General features: G+C 42.2%; 1 protein-coding gene across 1 annotated transcript in view; it reads left to right on the top strand.

Annotated features, from left to right (window-relative positions):
* The window catches only part of BACE2 (beta-secretase 2), a 47,712-nt gene extending 28,734 nt beyond the window's left edge, over positions 1-18,978 (top strand). Inside the window, exons 3-9 of the mRNA XM_039729500.1 lie at positions 1,970-2,186; positions 3,944-4,072; positions 5,299-5,433; positions 8,177-8,278; positions 11,721-11,870; positions 13,126-13,294; positions 18,453-18,978. Of these exons, the coding sequence (XP_039585434.1) occupies positions 1,970-2,186; positions 3,944-4,072; positions 5,299-5,433; positions 8,177-8,278; positions 11,721-11,870; positions 13,126-13,294; positions 18,453-18,706 (1,156 nt within the window). The 3' untranslated portion in view covers positions 18,707-18,978. The remainder of the gene's footprint in view (positions 1-1,969; positions 2,187-3,943; positions 4,073-5,298; positions 5,434-8,176; positions 8,279-11,720; positions 11,871-13,125; positions 13,295-18,452) is intronic.
* Positions 18,979-19,849: the final 871 nt, after the last annotated feature.

Raw genomic sequence — 19,849 nt, 5'->3', positions numbered from 1 at the left:
TGATTACCTGCAAGAGGATGGGGAAGTGGTTTTGCAGAACAGAATCTAATTTACTGCAAGATCCCTTCCCGTGTTACCAGTTTTGCTCCTTGAAGGAAGTAATAAAGTCTCCTTTTCAATATGACATTTGTGAGCTTTACAAATGAGATGAGTTTCTTCATATCCATGTCTGCAGGTGGGGAAGCTGAGGCACAAGTGCTGAGGAAGCAGGAAAGGTCAGCAGCTGTGCTGGAAAGTGAATCCAGTCTTTCTGTGTCCTGGTCCACAGCCCTTCCTGCTTCTGGAAGAAGAGCTGTGTGCTGCTGCTGTTCTAGTCATGCACTGCTTGTGTCTGCAGATTTGCTTCACTTTATTCTCCCAGCACTCAATTTTCTCTGTTTTCAGATGTTTCCTCTTCTGCTGCTCAGCCAGACACTTTTCTACATGAAGAAAAGTATTCTCCCTTTCATTTTTTGCCCCCGCAGTTTCCCTTATGCCGCTAATTATTCAGACTCTATTTTGATTTATGAAATGTCCTGCCAGTGTCACAGAGGTGTTCTGAGGACCCTGCCTGAGCTGAGATGTTCCTTTGTGTAAGTGTCACAGAAATGCAGAATTACACAGGAGCAGTGGAGGTGATCAGATGCAGGTAATCAGAGTGTCTCTGGAACTCCTGCATCTTGAAATATTATCTGGTGTATTTCTGCTGCCTTGGTTGTCAACTCTTGAAGGGTTAGGTCTTGGGAGTGTCAAGAACTGCTTATAGGGTTAGACCTGGCCTCCCTGCCTGGGGAGAATCATTTGCATGGTCCCTATGGCCAAAGTGTCCCTCAGGAGAAAGTGTTTGAATTATGGGACTTGTCCATGCTGCCATCTGAAGCTTGTTCCTCATAATAATGAAAATGACCCCAAATTCATGCTGGTGAGCTCAGGCACAGGGCCTGTGAAGCCGCTTTATGTGGCTGTTGGATTGAAGCTGGATTGATCAAAGTATCTTCCCCTGATAAACCCTTGCCTTTCTATTTTTCTACACACATGTAAAGATGATGTTATAAATTTATTTTATGCTTTCCCCCACCCTTAATTTACTTTCCAAAAAGCTGTGAAAAGTCTCTTGAGATGAACTGAGTGTGGTCATCTATCTCTCTAAAATAGGAAGCTGTGTGCCAAGGAGAGGATCCAAAGTAAATTGTGAGGGATCTAGAACTTGAAATTCTTCAGTAGAGATGTGTGTGGGATATGAGAAAAATATTTATGGATTACAGGTCTTTAAAATGAAAAATCTATTGAAGCTTTTACTAATTTTTTTAAGCCTTTTAAACAGGATTCAGTTCCTTCTTTTGCTTGCCATACTTAACGGCTCCTTTGCCTTTGCTTCCCTGGTCTAGAATAAATTAGTTCCTTTTCTTCTCCAAATCAGTGAATCATTTGTTAATAATATCAAATTCTACTTACTTCCTCATAGACAGGTCAAACTGCAGACTTGGGAAACCTCTATCTCACTGCTGGTACTCACAATAATATTCCAATTTAACCAAAAAGGATCTTTTAGAAATATTAATGAGGTATTAGTCTACAGCTATTCAGTTAGCTTAGCATTTCAATTTTAGATTTGAATTCAGTAGCTTTCTATTTTCTAGTGCCATTTAACAGTCCTTCTCCAGTTAAAAAGTGTTGCTTCTGTGGACCAGTCTGAGTCAGGGACACTGCACTAGGTGGCATAATATCTTGGATTATTTGTTTTTTTTTAAAAAAAAAACATTTGAAGATCTGAGTTATTGATGGCTTCTGGATAAAAATGGGGCTTTGACTTTTGGGGTTTTTTTAATTTCTGCTTTTACCTGATTTTACGAGCAGTATGAATACATATTTTGCATACTTAATTTACCTTTTTTTTCCCCTCTCTGGGCAAAATTGAGTTGGAATATATTCTGTTGTCTTGCACTGTAAATGAACAGCCCGTGCATCAGTGTGTCCTCTCCTTTTAAAGGTCAAGCACATACAGGTCCCAAGGCATTGAGGTGACAGTGAAGTACAGCCAAGGCAGCTGGACTGGAGTTCTGGGCACAGATGTCATCACCATGCCCAAAGGACTCTATGGCAGCTACACCATCAACATTGCCACCATCCTGGAGTCAGAGAACTTCTTCCTGCCAGGGGTTAAGTGGCACGGGATCCTGGGTCTTGCCTACGATGCCTTAGCCAAGGTAAACCATCCCTTCCCCCCTGATTGCCTTTCACAAGGACAATAAACAGAAATCTGCTAAAATAATGCCAGCAGATGATCTCCCAGCATTAGGCTCCACCCTTCCAGCCACCCCTTCCTACAGATCTTCTGTCTTTGTTCCAGAAAGAATAAGCTGGGTTGTGGTGGTGCCACAGTGCCACGTGAGGATTTCAGCTTTTCTGGTGCTGGAAATGCTGATTTTAGCTCCTCTGGGATGAATAAGCTTTTACAGAGCTTGTAGTACCAGAGTGTGGTTGTGGGATGTGTGTGGAGGGAGGTTTTAGAGCTCTGAGGATGCTTCTCAAAACTGGTCCAAGGCAAAGCCCTCAGCAGTTCATTCTAGGCCATTCTCTATTCATTGAGTAAACGTTGAGGTGGATGGATAATTTCAGAACAAATATTGGCTACAGTATTTCCAGGAACATAGAACCAAGTACATCCTGCTCCTCTGGAGGAAGTAAATTCAGGTAGAAGATTCAATTAAAACCTGAAATTTATAACCCAAAATGTATAACCTTCAAATCTAAAACTGAAAACGTGATCGGAAAACTACAAAGTTACCATTTTCAACCTTCCCATCCCAAAGTGAATTCTACCCAGACAGAACAAACGATTCAGCACTGCCTGATGAGCCTGCTTTACTCTGGAGGTGTGTGAGAGTTGTTTTTATTGACTTCATGGACTGTCAGCAGGAGGGAGAAGGGAGAAGAAGGAGAAGGAGAAGAAGAAGGAGAAGGAGAAGAAGAAGGAGGAGGAGAAGAAGAATAAGGAGAAGATGAAGGAAAAGAAGGAGAAGAAGAAGAGGAAGAAGAAGGAGAAGGAGAAGAAGAAGAAGGAGAAGATGAAGGAGAAGATGAAGGAGAAGAAGGAGAAGAAGAAGAGGAAAAGGAAGAAGAAGAAGAAGAGGAAGAAGAAGGAGAACAAGGAGAAGAAGAAGAAGAAGAGAAGCTTTTCTGTTCTCAAATTCTGCTTTGGGCAAACAGAGTACTCAGGGCATTTCTTCCCTTCTTCCAAGGACTGCAGGGCTGTTGGCTTCTGAGGCTGCTCTGGGCTTTGTGTAGTGAGAGCACTTGGCCCCTCTGACCTCCATGCACACAAATCTGAGTTACAGGGAAGTTGCAGCACTCCAGTGGCTGCAAAGGAAAACAGGACTTGCAGTGTCAGGAAGAACCTGGCCAGTCCCCAGCTGGAGAGAGCGTGCTTGGGTATGAAGTTCTTCAAGAGAAAAGAGAGGAAATTTGGGACACTCAACTCAAAGGTGGTTAGAATTCAACTGCTGAAAAACTGACAATCTTGACTTTAAAATTCTGCTTTTTAACTATGGGAAAGAGTGAAAAGCAAGTTACCTTTGAGTGTTTTAATAACACAGAGCCTTTTCCAAATAGAAATTATCTGTGAGAGTTTCTGCCTGAAACTGGAGTTTGAGTTTGGAAACTGAAATTGAAAATTACTCCTGTGTTTTAGGGATTTGGCAGCAACAGTCCTGACAGTGGCCAAGAGTAAAAATGTTTTTAAAAACAACAGAAACAGAAAAATGACAGATATTGGGGTTTTAATGGCTTATTATGTCTAGAACTTTCATCAGCTGCTTGTCAGAAATTCAATTTACTAATGAAAAGTGGTTTTGTTTGAATGATTTGCTGATTTCTGTGAAGAAACTTTCTAATGAACCCTGCAATTCTTTTTTTTGTTGTTGTTTTTGTTTGTGTGTTTGTTTTGCTTTTCAACACCTTCCAGCCTTCCAGTTCTGTGGAGACATTCTTTGATTCCCTCGTGAGGCAGGCAAAGATCCCCAACATTTTCTCCCTGCAGATGTGTGGTGCTGGACTCCCTGTTTCTGGAAGTGGTACCAACGGAGGTAGTCTTGTGGGTATCTGTCAGTAGGAGAGGGAAAATGTATCTTTGTTCACCTCTCTCCCTCTTTTCTCTGACTATCCTGCTTCTGCCAAATTTAGTGTTTAAATATATTTTTGTATTTTAAATATGTTTCCTATATTTTTAAAGAAAAACTAAGCCCTTAGGCAAAATTTAAGTGTTATTTATTTTCATTCTCAATTCTTTTTTTTTTCTCTCTCAAGTTTGAGTAAACTTTTCATCTTTTAACAAAGAGAAACGTGAATGTTGTGATGTTTCCTCAGGGCAGATTCTGCTGTATTTCTCAAACCGAGTAGTCCCTTATGCAGCTGATAAATTTGTTCAATCTCATCAAAATGCTACAATATTTTTTTAAATGTGATGTGAAAAGGGGGAGAGGAATAAAGGGTATTTTCTTTTTTTTTTGTAAACAACATATTAAAGGGAAAAATCTGTAGATCAGATCTCCTGCTTGTTACTCTGGGAAGTCTTTCCATCACCTTTAGTGGGACCATGAATTGGCCCATTATGTATCTGGAACTGGGAGATGGAATGACTGCTCCCAAATGATGCTGAAATAAACATCTCAGCACAGGAGCTGATCACAAACACTTATTTTGAGGAGAATTCACATATTGTAAATGTTTTTTGTGTAACTGAAGACCAAGAGAGAATTTTCTTAAGTTTAGTTCAGAGTCAGAGTCCACAAATGATCCCAGCCATCCTCAGCCTAGGTTTTGATGGAAGGTAGGAGTGATAGCAGAGCCAGGATGGGATTTCATTTCGGATGTGTGTCAGAAAAAAAGAAATCTTCTTGGACAGTATTAAAGCTTTTCTGATCTGATAAAGCAAATTATTCATGTGTAAGTTTATTATTCTATCCCATTTTTATGCAGTGCCTAGATTTATCCACTGAAAATGCTGGTTTACTACTGTTTTAATTATAAATAGTGGCACTTTTATAATAGAATTAGTGTGAGGTTGTAGGTGAAAATGCTGATAATTTGGCCCAGTATGGGAATTCTGTTTGAAGCACAATCTGTTTCATGTCTAAATGTTTCATGCTGCTCTATTATTGACAGAGAACTTGACAGTAAAATCCTAACACACGGTGCTAAATTAAAACTTCGGTGCCCCTGAGTATCACAATTAAACATCCCCCTTTTTTGTGTGCACTTGCCCCAGAGCTAAACACATGGGATTTTGAAGGAAGTGACATCTTTTCTCCTGTCCCTCAGGTGCTGGGTGGGATTGAGCCGAGCCTGTACACGGGGGATATCTGGTACACACCCATCAAGGAGGAGTGGTACTACCAGGTGGAAATCCTCAAGCTGGAGGTGGGGGGACAGAACCTCCAGCTGGACTGCAGAGAGGTATTGGCCCTGCTGTGTTCCTGTCTCTGTGAAATGCAAGTTTGGCTGAGAAAAATAGAAAAAAAAACCAACCCTGACTGGTCAGTTTTGTCTTGGCAAGCAGATGTGCACTGCGGTCTCCTGAGAAATGAATTAAAGCAATTCTTGTCAAAGGAAATGGGAGATTTTGGGTTGACCCCTGTCTGAGCTCACACTCGTGATGGCAGTGGGCAGGTGTCACCCTGGGTTGCTTCCTGAAGTTCTCATCCTAGGCTTCCTTTTCTCTTTTATGTTCTTGCAATCAAGTTTTGCTCTCTTGTGGTTGGCAGTTATTATTCCTGATGGATAAGCTTTCTGTTTCTATTAGGAATAATGTTCTGCTGTATCTAGATCAGTCTAATGAGACTGTGCTGTTGCAATTTTTATTCCAAAGGCATTTCTTTTTTTTTTCTTTTTGTTTTGTGGAAGATATATGTGTATGTGCATGCTTTATCTCTTTTTTACTCTTGCTTGTTGGTATTCATGTTTTGATTTTAGTTCTGTATTTTTTATGCCCCAATTTCTTTAGACATCCTAATTTCATTCTACTCTGATGCTCTTAGTTGGAGATCAATGGGATGTGATAAGTTTAAAGTTTTTGTAGTTCACATAAATTAAGTGAAATTCATGATTCCAGTATTACATGTGCATAAATATTATATTCCCATGCAAAATATTGAAATCATATTGCCATATCAATTATTTAAAATGAGTCACAGCATCTTTCAACTCAATAAGCAGAACAAGGTCTATTTAAATGCCTCTCTCTGTTGTGCTGTTAGGAAAGCAAAAACCGCTGGTCCTTTAAAACAAATGTTTGCTTTTCTTTCTTGCCTTAAAAAACAGTCAACATGTTTTTGAAGGGGAGCCCTTCAGTGGTTTAATACATGCTGTTGCCAGAAAACAACTCACTGAAAAATTCAGTGGTGTGTCAGGAAAGTTTCCTGTAATTGTTGCTCTCTTCTGAGCCAGGGGTTGCTTTCACTGGTGCAGGAGTATCCAGCCTTCCTGGATCAAAGGAGACCTTCCCACAGAAATTCCACAGAAATTCAGAGGAAGAGCAGTAAAACAGGAGCAGCACAATTAAAGCTGGGAGCTCGCAGAGGATGCATGATTCACTGGGGGGTGAGGAGCTGTGTGCCCTCTCTCCTCTCTGCTGTTTGCTAGGAAATGGAACATTTTTCCACAGCCTTCACCAGGGACTGCTCCTTTCCTTGCCAGGGAAAAGTCATCCCCTTGCTCCAATGCTGGGAATGTGTCCAGAGCTCCAGCACAGCTGTGGCCCTGAGCCTGGGCTGGGGGAATGCTGAGCTGCCAGAAGTGCACTTTGCACTGGTAAATATTAACCAGGAAAGCCAAGAAGGCAAAAGCAGGTGCTCAGTCCCCATGTGAGCAATCCCACTACAAAAATCCCAGATTTTTGCACAGGTTTATATCAATGGTCAACCCTTTTAACTACTTTTTTCCAAGGGTTGCATTCCAGGATGCCAGTGATTGTGTATTTTGTGATACAAATCTGTTAAAATGGACTCCAAAATGCCTTGGCATTTCTTTCCACTCTTTAGAAGTATTTCCAAGTGTGTAATAAATGATTTCCTGTTTGCTTTTCTTTCAGCTCTGTATGGCAGCCCCATAGCAGCTCTCTCAAAAAATGTGGAAATAACTGTCAAGAGTTACTTTTTCTAACTTTTTCGGTGGGTTTTATTTTTGTCACTGCCCTAAAGGGACTCCATGTGACTTGATAACATCCAAACCAGTGCATTTTAAATTCACTTACTGTTTGACCTCTTCCTAAGTAGCTTAGGCTGTACATCATCCTGTGTCTTATGCTTATGCCATAAACATGTCACAGCTCAGTTATATTAATCCTGCTGCCTAAGCTGGCAGCAAAAGTAGTTAATGCAAATTGCTGCCACTGCTACTTGCCTTCCCCCCCTCAGTTAATCATAGTTTTTAAGGAGTTCATGAAAAAAAATTCACCCTTTTAAAAGTTTATACCTCATTGACTGTACCTGAAGTTTGCTGAAATCTCTTCATTTTAGGGTTGGACTTTTAGTAATAAGAGAGCTGTTTGCTATGGGTGTTTTTTTGTGCAGATTTTAAGGCAGCAAGACAAACTTCAGTTTCTTTGTACTTGGGGGTTTTTTGTGTGTTTTAGGGTTTTTCAGCAGTCAAGGGATAAAAGTGTGACATTTGTACTCTTGAGCCAGTACAGACATGTAATAAGGCTTAATTTTTTCTGCTTATTCTTAGATTAGATATGCCAGCCATTAAAACAGGCTGCTATGTTTAAACCAGAGCTCTCCTCATGCTAGCAGAGATCTTGGTTCAGGGCTTGGGAGCTGCATCAGGGTGTTTAACACCTGCCTACTGAATATTAAAATGCTTTTGCTCCCTCTGAGAGGGGCCAGAATTCACTTTTTTACAGCACTGTGACCATTTGCACCAGCTGTGGTGACACAGTAATTTCCTGACCAGCGCAGATAAACCCACTCTTGTGTCTAGCCTGATAGTATCTTGCCTTTTTTTTTTGCTCTCAGATTTCACTGGAATTGAAGCTGTCAGCTGGAGAGAGCTGCTGACAAGTCTGACATGCAGTTCTGGGAAGGCAGCTGCCAAAAAGGAGCAGCTTTGTTCTGCTCAGGAGACAGTGGGATCTGCATTACAGTAACTACAGAGTACAACTTCTCTCTCTGTTTTATTTTTTTTTGTCTCCCCTCCCCAGTACAATGCTGATAAAGCCATAGTAGACAGTGGAACCACTCTCCTTCGACTGCCAGAGAAAGTCTTCAGTGCTGTGGTGCAGGCAATAGCTCGCACGTCCCTGGTAAGAAAATGCCATGAAACCTGCTCAGAAATGTGAAATTCAAGGATCACAGGGTCTTTGAAAGGGGTCTCAGCTCTGCTGCCTTGCCTTGCAAGTCAGGGGTTTTTCACCTGAGGGGAGCAGAGCCTTCCCTGGTCCAGCCCTGTTAATAAGGGAGGAATGACTGATGGCCTTTGATGGAAAGGGAGAGGTGGAAAAAATAAGGGAGGAGGGAAAAGGGGTGAGAACAAGTGCAGACAAGAAGTGTGAGTATGGAAATGCATCAGAAATAGGGCAGAAATTGTGTATTTTATTCTAAGCATTTCAGAAACACAGACATAATCCCTGTTGCTCTGATTCAAAGTATTAAGAGTGCAAAAATCAGTCTTTTCATTCAAAACAGAGTGTTTATAAAGTAGGAGAACCTGCTGCTGCAAGCAGTTCCTTTCCAAGTATAATTCTTAGTGCTGTCTAGAATAAATGCCATTCATTAGGGTTATTCATATCAATAAAGCTGCTTTTGACCTTCATTATTGAATTATTTATGTTCAAAAGCATCTTTCTTTGGAAACAGAGTGGGCTTTAGAAGTAGGGCACAGGAATGGTGGAGTTCTCTGTGCAGAGTGGCTGAAGCAGCATTTTCTGGTTAATAAAAACTATTCATAAATTTCTGTTCCACACAAGGAACAGCACCAAGAAGGTTAAAGAGGAAGAATAAACACCAGCTATTTCAGTGTGAACAGACTGAGTATTTTTGTCATGGACTCACAATCAGCCAGTGGTTGTTGATGCAAATCACAGGAAACACAGCAAAGCAGCTGCCCCAAAGACAGAGTTTGCCTAAAGTGTGCTGCTAATTCAAGATTGAGATCCTTTCTCCTGCTTGATGGAGAGCAGAGATTTGGCATGAAGTGTCCTTCACTGCCTGCAGATGTCCAGCATCTGAAATAAATGTACCAGTTACGAGTTCTCCTCTCTGCACAGCACTTAAGTGATGACTGGAACAATTTCAGTCCTTGTGGGGGGAGAATTGAAAGAAGCCAGCCCAGGAGCTCTTGTAGTGTCACCCTGTGGATAAGGAATCCTCCTGGGGAGTGGTCACAGTGATCCACACTCCCCTCTGATGCTGGTCAGGACATTTGAACTGGGGCTTTCCACTTCAGAAGGAAACAGTGGATAGATCAATAAGGTATTAGAGGAGAACCATTCACTCTGATTTTTTTTTTCTGTGTTCCTATTAAAAATGCATAAAGTAGCTTTTTTTTTAGTTCTTTTAAATCTCTAGGACCTTTCTGCTCTACCCCTTTCCCTCCACACAGCCCAGAATTTACTTTGACAGCTCTAAACAAAGGAGATAGTCTACTAAATAAGAAAGTAGTTACAGGGTGCAGGGATGGGATTCCAGCTGTGTAGGAGCAATGTCAGGAAAATGGGTATTTTCAGCAATTGTACTGCGGCTCTGTGCTTCTGGCAGGAGATGTACCACTGGAAAAAAAACCATCTGCTGTAGTCAGACACACTTTTCTGACCACAGGTGAGCCGGGTTAACAAGTTCCTGCTCCTCCTAGCTTGTTATGAGCAGCCCAGCCAGATGTTATTTCCCCCTCAGATAAACTGGGATAACTGTGACACATTTCTTTCTTCGGCTGGGTTCAAAAACAAGGCTGTGAGCTCTGTGCTCTTTAGGGGTGCAGATGGTTTTTTAAACTTAAATTATTTGGACTGAAGGCTTTCAGGGAGCAGCTGTTGTGATGCAGTTTGGTGTTGAAGGGTGGTGATTTTGGCAGATGGGCAGGGATGAGCCAGGGAGGGGGGACACCTACTGCACCTCACTGAGCTGAAGTCAGGACAGCAGGAATACAATGGCCAGTTAAAGAGTTGAATGAAGGAAGGCTCAGATAATCCTAAAATCTTTATTTTAGTAGCCTTTTGGGGATCATGCACTCCAGTCTCCCACATGCGTTGCTGCAGCGTGCAGAAGGAAGGGAAAGAAATGCAGTGCATTAAGCAGTCATTCTGGGAAATTAAAGCAGGCACTTCAAACAGAGCACTTCATAGGCTTGGCCTGACCTGGCTGGGTGGTACCTTGCAGTTTTTCTCACATCTGCTTTTCAAGACAAAAAGGAAAGAGAGGAGGACTGCATTTCTCAGCAGGTTTGGCCTGGGACGCAGCGGTGAGGGAAGAGTGTTCTGCCCCGTGCCAAGGGATGCACTTCAGCAGGAGCTGAGAGCTCAGGGTAAAAAGGCTGTTCATGGTGGGAAATCTCCTTGTTCACATGAGTCTGTGCTTGTTGAGGCCCAAGAACAGAGCAGAGCACCTGGAAATGGGAAGGAGTCTCAATGCAGCCCTAACAAACACTTCACTGGCAGGTGTGGCAGTGGGTGAGTGCCTGTCACCTGAGAAATGGGAAGGAGTTTGTTAGGGAAGGAGCCCTAACAAACACTTCATTGGCAGGTGTGGCAGTGGGTGAGTGCCTGTCACCTGTAAAATGCCATATTTTAATGAATGAGCTGATGCATACAGAATAATCCATCACAGATAAATAGAAATTAGGAGAGTGTAGAGGCTGGATTTCCTCTTTTTCCCTCACCCAGAGGGAAACCATTCAGCCCATCCAAGCTCCTCCCTTCTGCTGTTTTGTGGAGGAACAAGAACCAGCCAAAGAAACACGGTAAAATGAGGAAGGGTTTTGCTCAGATCTGTCAGCAGGTCAGCTTCAGGGAGCAGGAACATTGAGCAAGATGTTTGTCTTAGCCAAACAAGCTCTGTAGGGGTTGGCTTTTTGTTTTGTTAGTTCCATGGATATGTTACAAAATACTGTTGATCAGTTTTATTTCAAAAGCGTGTCAGGTTGTACTGGCAGGGAGTGACAGGGCTCCAAAAGAGACAGAGGGTGTGTTTTTTTCCATTACAGCAAACTTTGATTCCCTCAGATGCCAGGAGATTTTTGGCTTAGCCCTTGGCTTCAAAACTCTGAGGCTGAGTAAGGAGCTGTAGGTGCATGAGGAAGGGAGGTGACCTCATTATCCCATGATATATTCACGTGGTTTGTGTTTTGGTTTGTGTTTTTTATAGAATGTAAAATGCAAAACCATTGGTGTTTGGTCTGAGGGGAGGGAGGGAGGCAGTAAAATCCCATTGTGGAAGTGATTGCTCAGGGAGGCCACGTGTTCACTGCAGTAGAGGAAATAATGGGACAAAAATGAGGAGGGAAGGGAGAGCTAAACTTGTTTTTGCCTCTTCCCCCTTCTCCAGGTCATGATGGGTCATGGCACACCTCGGTGTGGGTGTTGGGGTTTGGGTTTTTGCCTTTGTCCTTAAAGAAGCAGCTCAGATTTGTGTTCTTGAATTTCCCCATGGAAATTAAAGAAGTATCAAATAGTAGCAGTGATCATTCACAAAAATTTATCAAAATGGCTGTAATCTCTAAGAATAATTTTGTTTGGTTGGTTTGTTTTTCAGATACAAGAATTCTCTTCTGAATTCTGGACTGGTACACAGCTTGCATGCTGGGATAGAACTGAAAAACCTTGGTCCTTATTTCCCAAACTCTCCATTTACCTGAGGGATGAAAACTCCAGTAGGTCGTTTCGGATCTCTATCCTACCACAGGTCTCAACCTTCTTTGTTTATTCATCTCTGCATTTATTTTTATTATTATAAAGCACACACTCTTTAAAAATAGGAGCTGTTTTTAGCAGTGACAGGGAACTGGCTTATTGCATGCAAGGAAAACCTTTTTTAATCAAATTTTAAAAATCAGTTTTTAAACAGGGAAAATAACAAACTTGTCAAACCTAAAAGCAAAAAAGAAAGGGACAAAGCACAGTTTCCCTCCCAGTGCAGACCATCCAGTTGGGAATTACTTTTTTTCAATTTGTTAGGAAAAATAGGCAAGTTTCTGTTTTGTTTTCATGAGCTTTGGCCACATCAGATTGTCAATACAGAATGTCTCTGCTCGTTTTGATCTTCTCGTTTGGGGAAGGGAATTGATTTGTTTCTCGTGGCATTTTGAGTGGGAGCACTTCTTCTGAATATGAAAATCTGGGCAATGACCCTTTGTGAGCTCTCCACCAGTTTCTGTAACTCGCCTGGTTTATCTTTTATTAATATTCCATCCATACCATTATATTTAGAATATAATGTGCCACTTTTGTTTTTCTTCTCTGCCTTCTCCTCCCACTGTAAGTTCCAGTACAGGCTGGTATTGTCTAACATTACTAATACATTCTTTTACCTCAAGGGACAGGCAGGAGCAAAGGGAAGAATGAACCTATTAAGTACATTTTAACTTGAAATATAGTAAAGCCTTATGATAAGCTTTTTCTGTATTGATCATGTAGCTTGGCAATCATTCATCTTCCCCGAGGAGACAGGGGGTGAAATGTGACTTGAATTTATAAAATCTAGAACCTTGAAGCTGACACTGAATGCTCTCTGAATCAACTCCATCCTAATAATTCTTTTAATAATTAATTATTCTCTAATTTGAGCTCATCTCCCAGGTTCTGCCTCAGCCATCCTTCCCTTATGGAAAATATGGTAAAAAGTGAGAATCTTGAGAATTTGCTGTTGACCTGCATGTAGTGACTGACTGCATTCAAACTCATTTTAGAATCCACCAGCCTTACCTCTTTACCTGCCTGTTAGCTTTGACCAGTTTTAAATCATGTACAAAAATCTGTTTACCCCTATCCATCCTCTATTCCCCGTGGAATTTGCGTGCCTGAACTATAAAGTGAAAAAGTCTGAACTCCTACCTGCTGTGAGGTGTTGCTTTTTACACTCTGGCTTCTAGTTTTTTGGGGGGGTTTTTTGGTTTTTTTTTTAAATTTTCTGATTTTTTTTTTAATTTTCTTTTTTACAGCTTTACATTCAGCCCATCCTTGTGATAGGAGATAATTTGCAGTGCTACCGATTCGGCATCTCCTCCTCCACAAACGCTCTGGTCATTGGTGCTACAGTCATGGAAGGGTTTTATGTCATCTTTGACAGAGCCCAGAGGAGAGTGGGCTTTGCAGTGAGTCCCTGTGCAGGTAAGAGGAAAAATTCTCAGGATTTGGGGGGGCGAGGAAAATCAGAGAAACACCTTTGCCACTTATCTGTTGGCAGAAAGTGTGGGTACTCCTGCAGTGTGTTTTAATGAAATTCCAAGTTACTCACATTTCAAAGGAAGAAAAAAACAAGAAAAGGAAACCAAAACTGTATTGCAAAATCTTTTGGCATGAAGTGAGACAGCCTCAGCTCTGGGTCTCTGTGCTGGGTTTTTCCCTCTCACAGAGATGATCTTTATGGGACATCTGTGTGTGCAGTTTCCCCAGCAGTTACCTCAGATGAGTCCCTGTTTTTAATGCAGCTTCATTTTGGGCTGGTTCCTGCTCTGAGCTGTGCATAAATGGATTCTTCAACCAGCTCTTGCAGTGTGCAGAGAAGTGCCTTACTACACTTTTCTCTTAATGTAAATTGAGCCTGTTCAGCCCCTCGGAAATTGGCAAAGAAAGGGCTGAGGTGAAAATGGGACTCACATTAAGACTCGTAGTGTTTGTGTTAATTCTAAACAAATTACTTTTCTCATTGTAAGCTGAAAGCCATTAATTTATTAACTAGCTGCTGAGGAGATGGGAGGAAGCTCATCATTTCTGGCTGATTTCACTGTGCTGGTTAAATTTCATGATTTCTCTTCTCCCACCAAGGGTAGCTAAATCCCAAGTTTTGGGGTTTCCTCCCCTTGTTGTTCAGACATTGCTTTGACATCACAAGAACCTCCAAGTGGGAGAGGAGGGGAAGGATGTACACCCACATTCTGGTCTCTGTCCCAAACAGGAAAATGGTCTATGCCCTGAAAAATATTGTCTCACCTGAGGTTTGCATGAGAAAAGGACTGGGACTGGCAGTGCTTCTTTAAGGTTTTAAGAAGGTAGTTAGGACTGGAGTTCTTAATGCAATCAATAGAGGGGAAAAACAGAGATACTAGCTGAGGACAGTTTTAAAGCTTAATTTTTTAAACTTTTTTTAATATCTCCATTATTAACAAGCTCAGACTTGTTGGCTTTGAGCTCGCTCCCAGAGAAAATCTGGATATTGATATGAGTTGCTTTATGGACACTTCTGTGAGGTGCCAGGCAGTGATGAAAGACACATTTTGAATGCATCTGGCAGGAGAGTGTGACTGGACAAATACTGCAGGCCAGGTTTTCCTGCTTTTCATTTTTCCTGGTGTCTCCTGCCTGCAGCTGGAGCAGGTGTGGAGCTCCTGCCCCTGTCCGGCTGCAGCCATCAGTGCAGGGAGGAAGGGGCATCAGACAGAACACATGGACCATGCGTGGTCAGCAGGGGACACCAGGCAGCTGCTGTGCCTTAGAACTGCTTTGCCAGCCCTTCTTTGGTGAGAAAAATAACCTGGGAACCGTAATAGCAACACCTTGGTGTTCATATTGCTCCCTGCAAGCACAGTTTGACCACTTTGTGTAGTTCTGCCAGAAAGGAAGAACTGAGCTTGCTGGGCAGAGCTGCCACTGGAATTTCCATGAGCTTGGACATGTGATTGCACCGAGCTGGTGCCCCAAGCCATTTCCTCCTGGTCTCCTTGTCCACGTTTTCTGCACGTGTCTCACCCAGCATCACGGGAACTCGGCTTCCCGAGGAATCAGCTGAGAGGAGACGCACGGAGCTGCCAGATTCCACTCACACGAGGCAGATGACATTTGCTGTGCATTGTGCCAGCTATGCTGAGTTTCATTCCTTCACAGCTTGTGGCTTCCAGATTTAACAGCACTTTGATGAGAGAGCCACGCTGTGAGTGCAGCGTGAGGGATGGAGCTTCCCGTGGAGGCCAGCCCTGCCCTCCATAGCAACTGTGTTAATGGCATTTATTTGGAGCCTTCTAGGCAGCTCGTGGGCATAAATTAAACTGAATTACTGGTGGCTCCAATCTTCAGAAACAGAGGAATGTTAAAGACCGTTCAGTGTGGCTTTGCAATGACTTTTGCTTTCTTAGTGTGAACATTAAATTAAAGCAAATTGATTTTGTAAGGTGTTAGAGCTGTACGTGATGAATACAAACATTACGGGAACAGGACTAAAAACCTTAATTTCATTGAACTTCCAGGTTACTTTTCAGACTTGGCTAGAGATGAGAACTGGCTTTTCCCACGTTATTCCTTGGACCATTTTCATTCTCCAGGATGTACCAAGCATGAGGAAAGTTAGATAGCTGCAGGAAGCTCTTCCATTGCAGGAAGAAATTTGCCTTTTCCTCATTACATGAAACCCTTTTAGACTTATTCAGACAGATAATTTTGAGTTGCCTGTTGATAACCTAGTGTTTACAGGATGACTAGGACAGGTTTTTGGGTCAGGTCCCTTCTTGAGACAGAATGTTCAGATCAAGTTGGTTTTAGTGAAGCAACCTGGAAATGTTGAAGGCCAGGTTGGATGGGGCTTTGAACAACCTGGTCTAATAGAAAGTTCCCTGCCCATGGCAGGGGGTTCAGACTAGATAATCTTTAAGGTCCCTTTCCAAGCAAAAAAACAAAAAAAAATCAGGAAAAAATAAATAGGCCAGTGGGAAAAAAACTGGGGTTTTGGTAGGCCCTAAGCTGAATGCAAGCCAAGGTAAGTGAAAATGACATTACATAACAAAGAGCAGCATCTACCAGGGACATTCAGGAACGTTGGACATGAGGAGTTCTTTCTTTACCAGGTGGGTGGCACAGCACTGAAACAGGGTCCCCATCCTCGGTGTTTTACAAGGCCTGGCTGGATAAATTTGCAGCAGAACTGATCTGTTGATGCTGACAGTCCTGCTCTGAGTAGGATCCTGGTCTAGGTGACTTCCAGGGGCCCCTTTCAAAATGTGCTTTGCAATTCTATGATGAATTTTATCTAATTCCAGGTGTACTGCTTTTGTAACCACCCAGGTGGTTACAAAACCACCCAAGTGTAACCACCCTAACTCACCCGAGTGGTGAGTTAGCATGTGTTGAGTTCTACACAAATGTTGGAAAACAGCGTTTTTCCAGAGGCATCCTTTTTGTCCTGTAATTATCAACTATGAAGAAAATCTCATTTTTTCAAGGTTATACAAGTTCTGTAGTTAGGTATCACCAGATATTCTAAAATAATACATCAAAATCCTCTAATTCAGTTAATGTGTGATATGCTGTGACTGTTAGTTTATGTTCAGGGCTTCTTTGAACAATTTAGGTAAATTTCCTCTCAATTTCTCTGGGGGTGGAAGAGTGTGAGGGAAAACTTTTTTCTCTTTTGGAGGGAAGAAAGCAGAGGCTGTGCTGCTATCAAGCATTCTCAAAATGCAATTTAAAATGTCAGCCACTATGGCAACAGTTTTGTGTTGTCTTCTTTAATAGGAGTAATTATTGTTCTGGAGCCAAATAATGAGTAATTAGAGACTGTTTATTTTCAAAGCTATTTCCAAGGTGGAAAACTGTACTGCTTTTTCTTTTCCCCCCACTTCTTCAAAATACAGCTAAGTAATGATATTTAGGCCTTGCATTTGAAATTGGTATTAAATGTGGTTGAGTTTGGTGCTGCTGCAGAACTTCATAGAGACAAACCAATGGTGTGAGTGGGTGAGATGTCCAGAAGAAATAACTGCATAAGAAATAATTGCAAAGTGCAGTCCTGGGGCTCTGGACAAAAAGGATTTCTTCCACAGACCTTCTAGGCAGATTTTTACCATCTAATGAGTTTGGGGAGTGGGTGTTTGGTTATTCACCAGTGCCAGGGTCCTCGTGGGTGCAGCCTCGGGTGCCCCCAGTCTGCTCTCACTGCATATTCCTGCTAAAGGAGTCTTCCCACTCACAGGAGGGGAGAAGGGGTTGGTTCAGATGAGTGATTCCACAGAAAATTCCTTGTTTGGGCATTTTGTTTGTTGTGAAGGTTGGTTTCCCATCTGATCTGTGAGTTGCAGCCTCCCATTCCCTCCACCAACACGAACAGGGCTGTGAGGGACAGGAGTGAGGGTGCAGGATTGCCCCTTTCAACACCAGCCCACAATTAAATTGAATTAAGTCCAACAGAACCTAAATATCAAAATAATACAATGTCTTATGAGTCCAGGGACTGAATAATGACCAAAATCTATACAAATAAAGCAACCAACCTGTTCGGCATTTTTTTTTTTAAACCTGAAGAACCTTAAAGGTCACCTCTGCAAAATCCAGGCTCCCTTCTCTATTCCAAGAGGATAGTTTATGGTAATCTCTTTAAATGTGGTTTCAGCAGTTGTGACTAAGACATGTGAAAATAAGAGATACAGTTTTTAGTAGATGGGATCACTTCCAATTGAGCAAGAGTGTGCCTGTATGTAAAATGTGTGAGAAATAGACAGGACAGTTAAAACTGGGGCCTTCATGAAAAAATATTCAGATGTGTCGTGAAAGTGGCTGATTAGAGAAGCAAATTATGACTGCTTCTTGCCTTAACTTTGTCATCATTTTTTGAGTTGCTGGGTTAGTTCTCCTGGCCCAGCACTGTTGCTCCTTCATGTCCCTCTTCCTCACTCCTGACTCTGACCTTCCTCTCCTCCACTCCATTTTGTGGACATCTGTCACCCAGCTCTCCTGCCTCACCTCCCATTCCTCCTGGATTTTCATCCACAAAGAGTGTCAGTGCTGCTTTCCTCACTGCCCCTTGTGTTTAGGATAAAGTCCTTTCAGGTATCTGTGAAGCTGATGAACCTTCTTGCTGCTCCCTAAGAAGACAGCAAGGACAGAAGATCAAAGCATCACCTGAGGTGCTTTTCCAGTTGTTGGAAATGCCAGAAACAAGCAAAAAACTGCCCAGGCCCTGCCCTACACCAGGGTGGATGTTGTAGGATATTTAAATTGATATTTTTGAAAGATTAGTGCAGAGGTAAAAAAGTGATCCAGTGGTTTGGGTTTGGACGGATTTAAATGTCTGTCCTCTCCTAGACAGCCTGTGGAGATGTGAGAGAGTCACAGTTGCCTTATGCTTCAGAGTCCCTTTCTATAAACACAGGGTTCTTGCATTTTTTCGCCCCACAGACAGGAATAGAACACACACAACCATTTCCAACCTAGGACACATTTTAATTGCAATGAGAAATGTTGTAAAACACGAGTGTGCCGAGATGTGTGATGACAGAGGGATACACAAGCACTTTTTAACTGGTGTCTGCAGACCTGATCCTTTCCTTTCTGTCCCCCCCAGAAGCGGACGGCTCGCCCGTCTCTGAGATCGAGGGCCCTTTCACCACAGCAGACGTGGCCAGCAACTGCGTCTCCAGCGTCTCCTTCCACGAGCCCGTGCTCTGGATCGCCTCCTACGCCCTGATGAGCCTGTGTGGGATCATCCTGCTGGTGCTGATGGTGCTGCTGCTCATCCCGCCGCGCTGCCAGCACCGCTACACGGACAACGACGTGGTCAACGACGAGTCCTCCCTCGTGCGCCACCGCTGGAAATGAGAGGGGCTGGATCCCAAAAACAGACTTAAAAACGGGACCAAGGACAAAGAGCTCTGCCCAGGGGAAGAAGCCAATGCCTCCTCAGTCCCTTCTACGTTCCTACAAAATGCTGTTGAAAATCCCACCAAATACCCTGCATCGTGACTTTTATAGCTTTATTTTCTAACACTGGTTCTGAACCAAAGCACTGTTAACCACCTCTGAAGTGCTACGGTACTGGATTTGCTACTGCAGTACAGTGAGCCTTTATGCTCTCTACAGTACCTTCTATAAAAAAAAAAAAAAGAAAACAAGTTTATAAAAAAAGATAAAAAACCACGCCGTGATGTTCTTCCACTGTCTGAACAAAATTGTCCATCTCTCTTTCACACACAAAAAAAAAAAAGAAAACAAGTTTATAAAAAAAGATAAAAAACCACGCCGTGATGTTCTTCCACTGTCTGAACAAAATTGTCCATCTCTCTTTCACACACAAAAAAAAAAAAGGAGCTGTCAGTATTTTATAACTAATCGAGCCCTGACTGTAGAAAAAGAGAAAAAAAAAATAATAATCTTTCTTATTAATTGCATTAAATGAATACTGCTTTCTGTTTACATCAGTTTATTTTGAAACTGTGCTTATGGTGTGGGGGAGGGAGAAAAGTCAGACTTAAGCAGCAGAGAAAAAGCCAGGGAGATCAAGAAGAAATGTTGGTTTGTGGTTTCTTTCCCTCAAGATCTCTGCTGCCACTTGAGAGGGTCACCCTCCTTGAGAGCTGTAACAAAATATAGTCCAAGGTGGTGAAAACTGGGAAACAAACTTGTTCAGCCTTAGAGTAAAACAAGACTACCTCTCTTAATTTACAAGGATGCTACCGCTGGTGAGTGTGTGGATTAGAACTGGTCTTGAAGCACAAAAGATGCTCCATACAACCAAATGGAACTACTTGGCTTTGAATTTTTTGGGATTTTATAAAAATCAATACTTCATGATTTTCCACTTTGGTGTACAATAAAAAAAAAAAAGGAAAAAAAAAAGAAAAAAAGAAACCTTTTTAGTTCCCCCCGCCTTGTGTGGGGTTTTGTTGTTTTTTTCTGAGTTTGAGATTTAGAAAAGGCTGATCTGCATATGTATGGACAGACAAGACAGCAAGGTCTGTGTTC

This window comes from Passer montanus, unplaced genomic scaffold (assembly GCF_014805655.1).
Source record: "Passer montanus isolate IOZ18808 unplaced genomic scaffold, ASM1480565v1 scaffold69, whole genome shotgun sequence".
Classification (NCBI taxonomy): Eukaryota; Metazoa; Chordata; class Aves; order Passeriformes; family Passeridae; genus Passer; species Passer montanus.
This window is presented reverse-complemented; position numbering and strand designations above follow the sequence as displayed.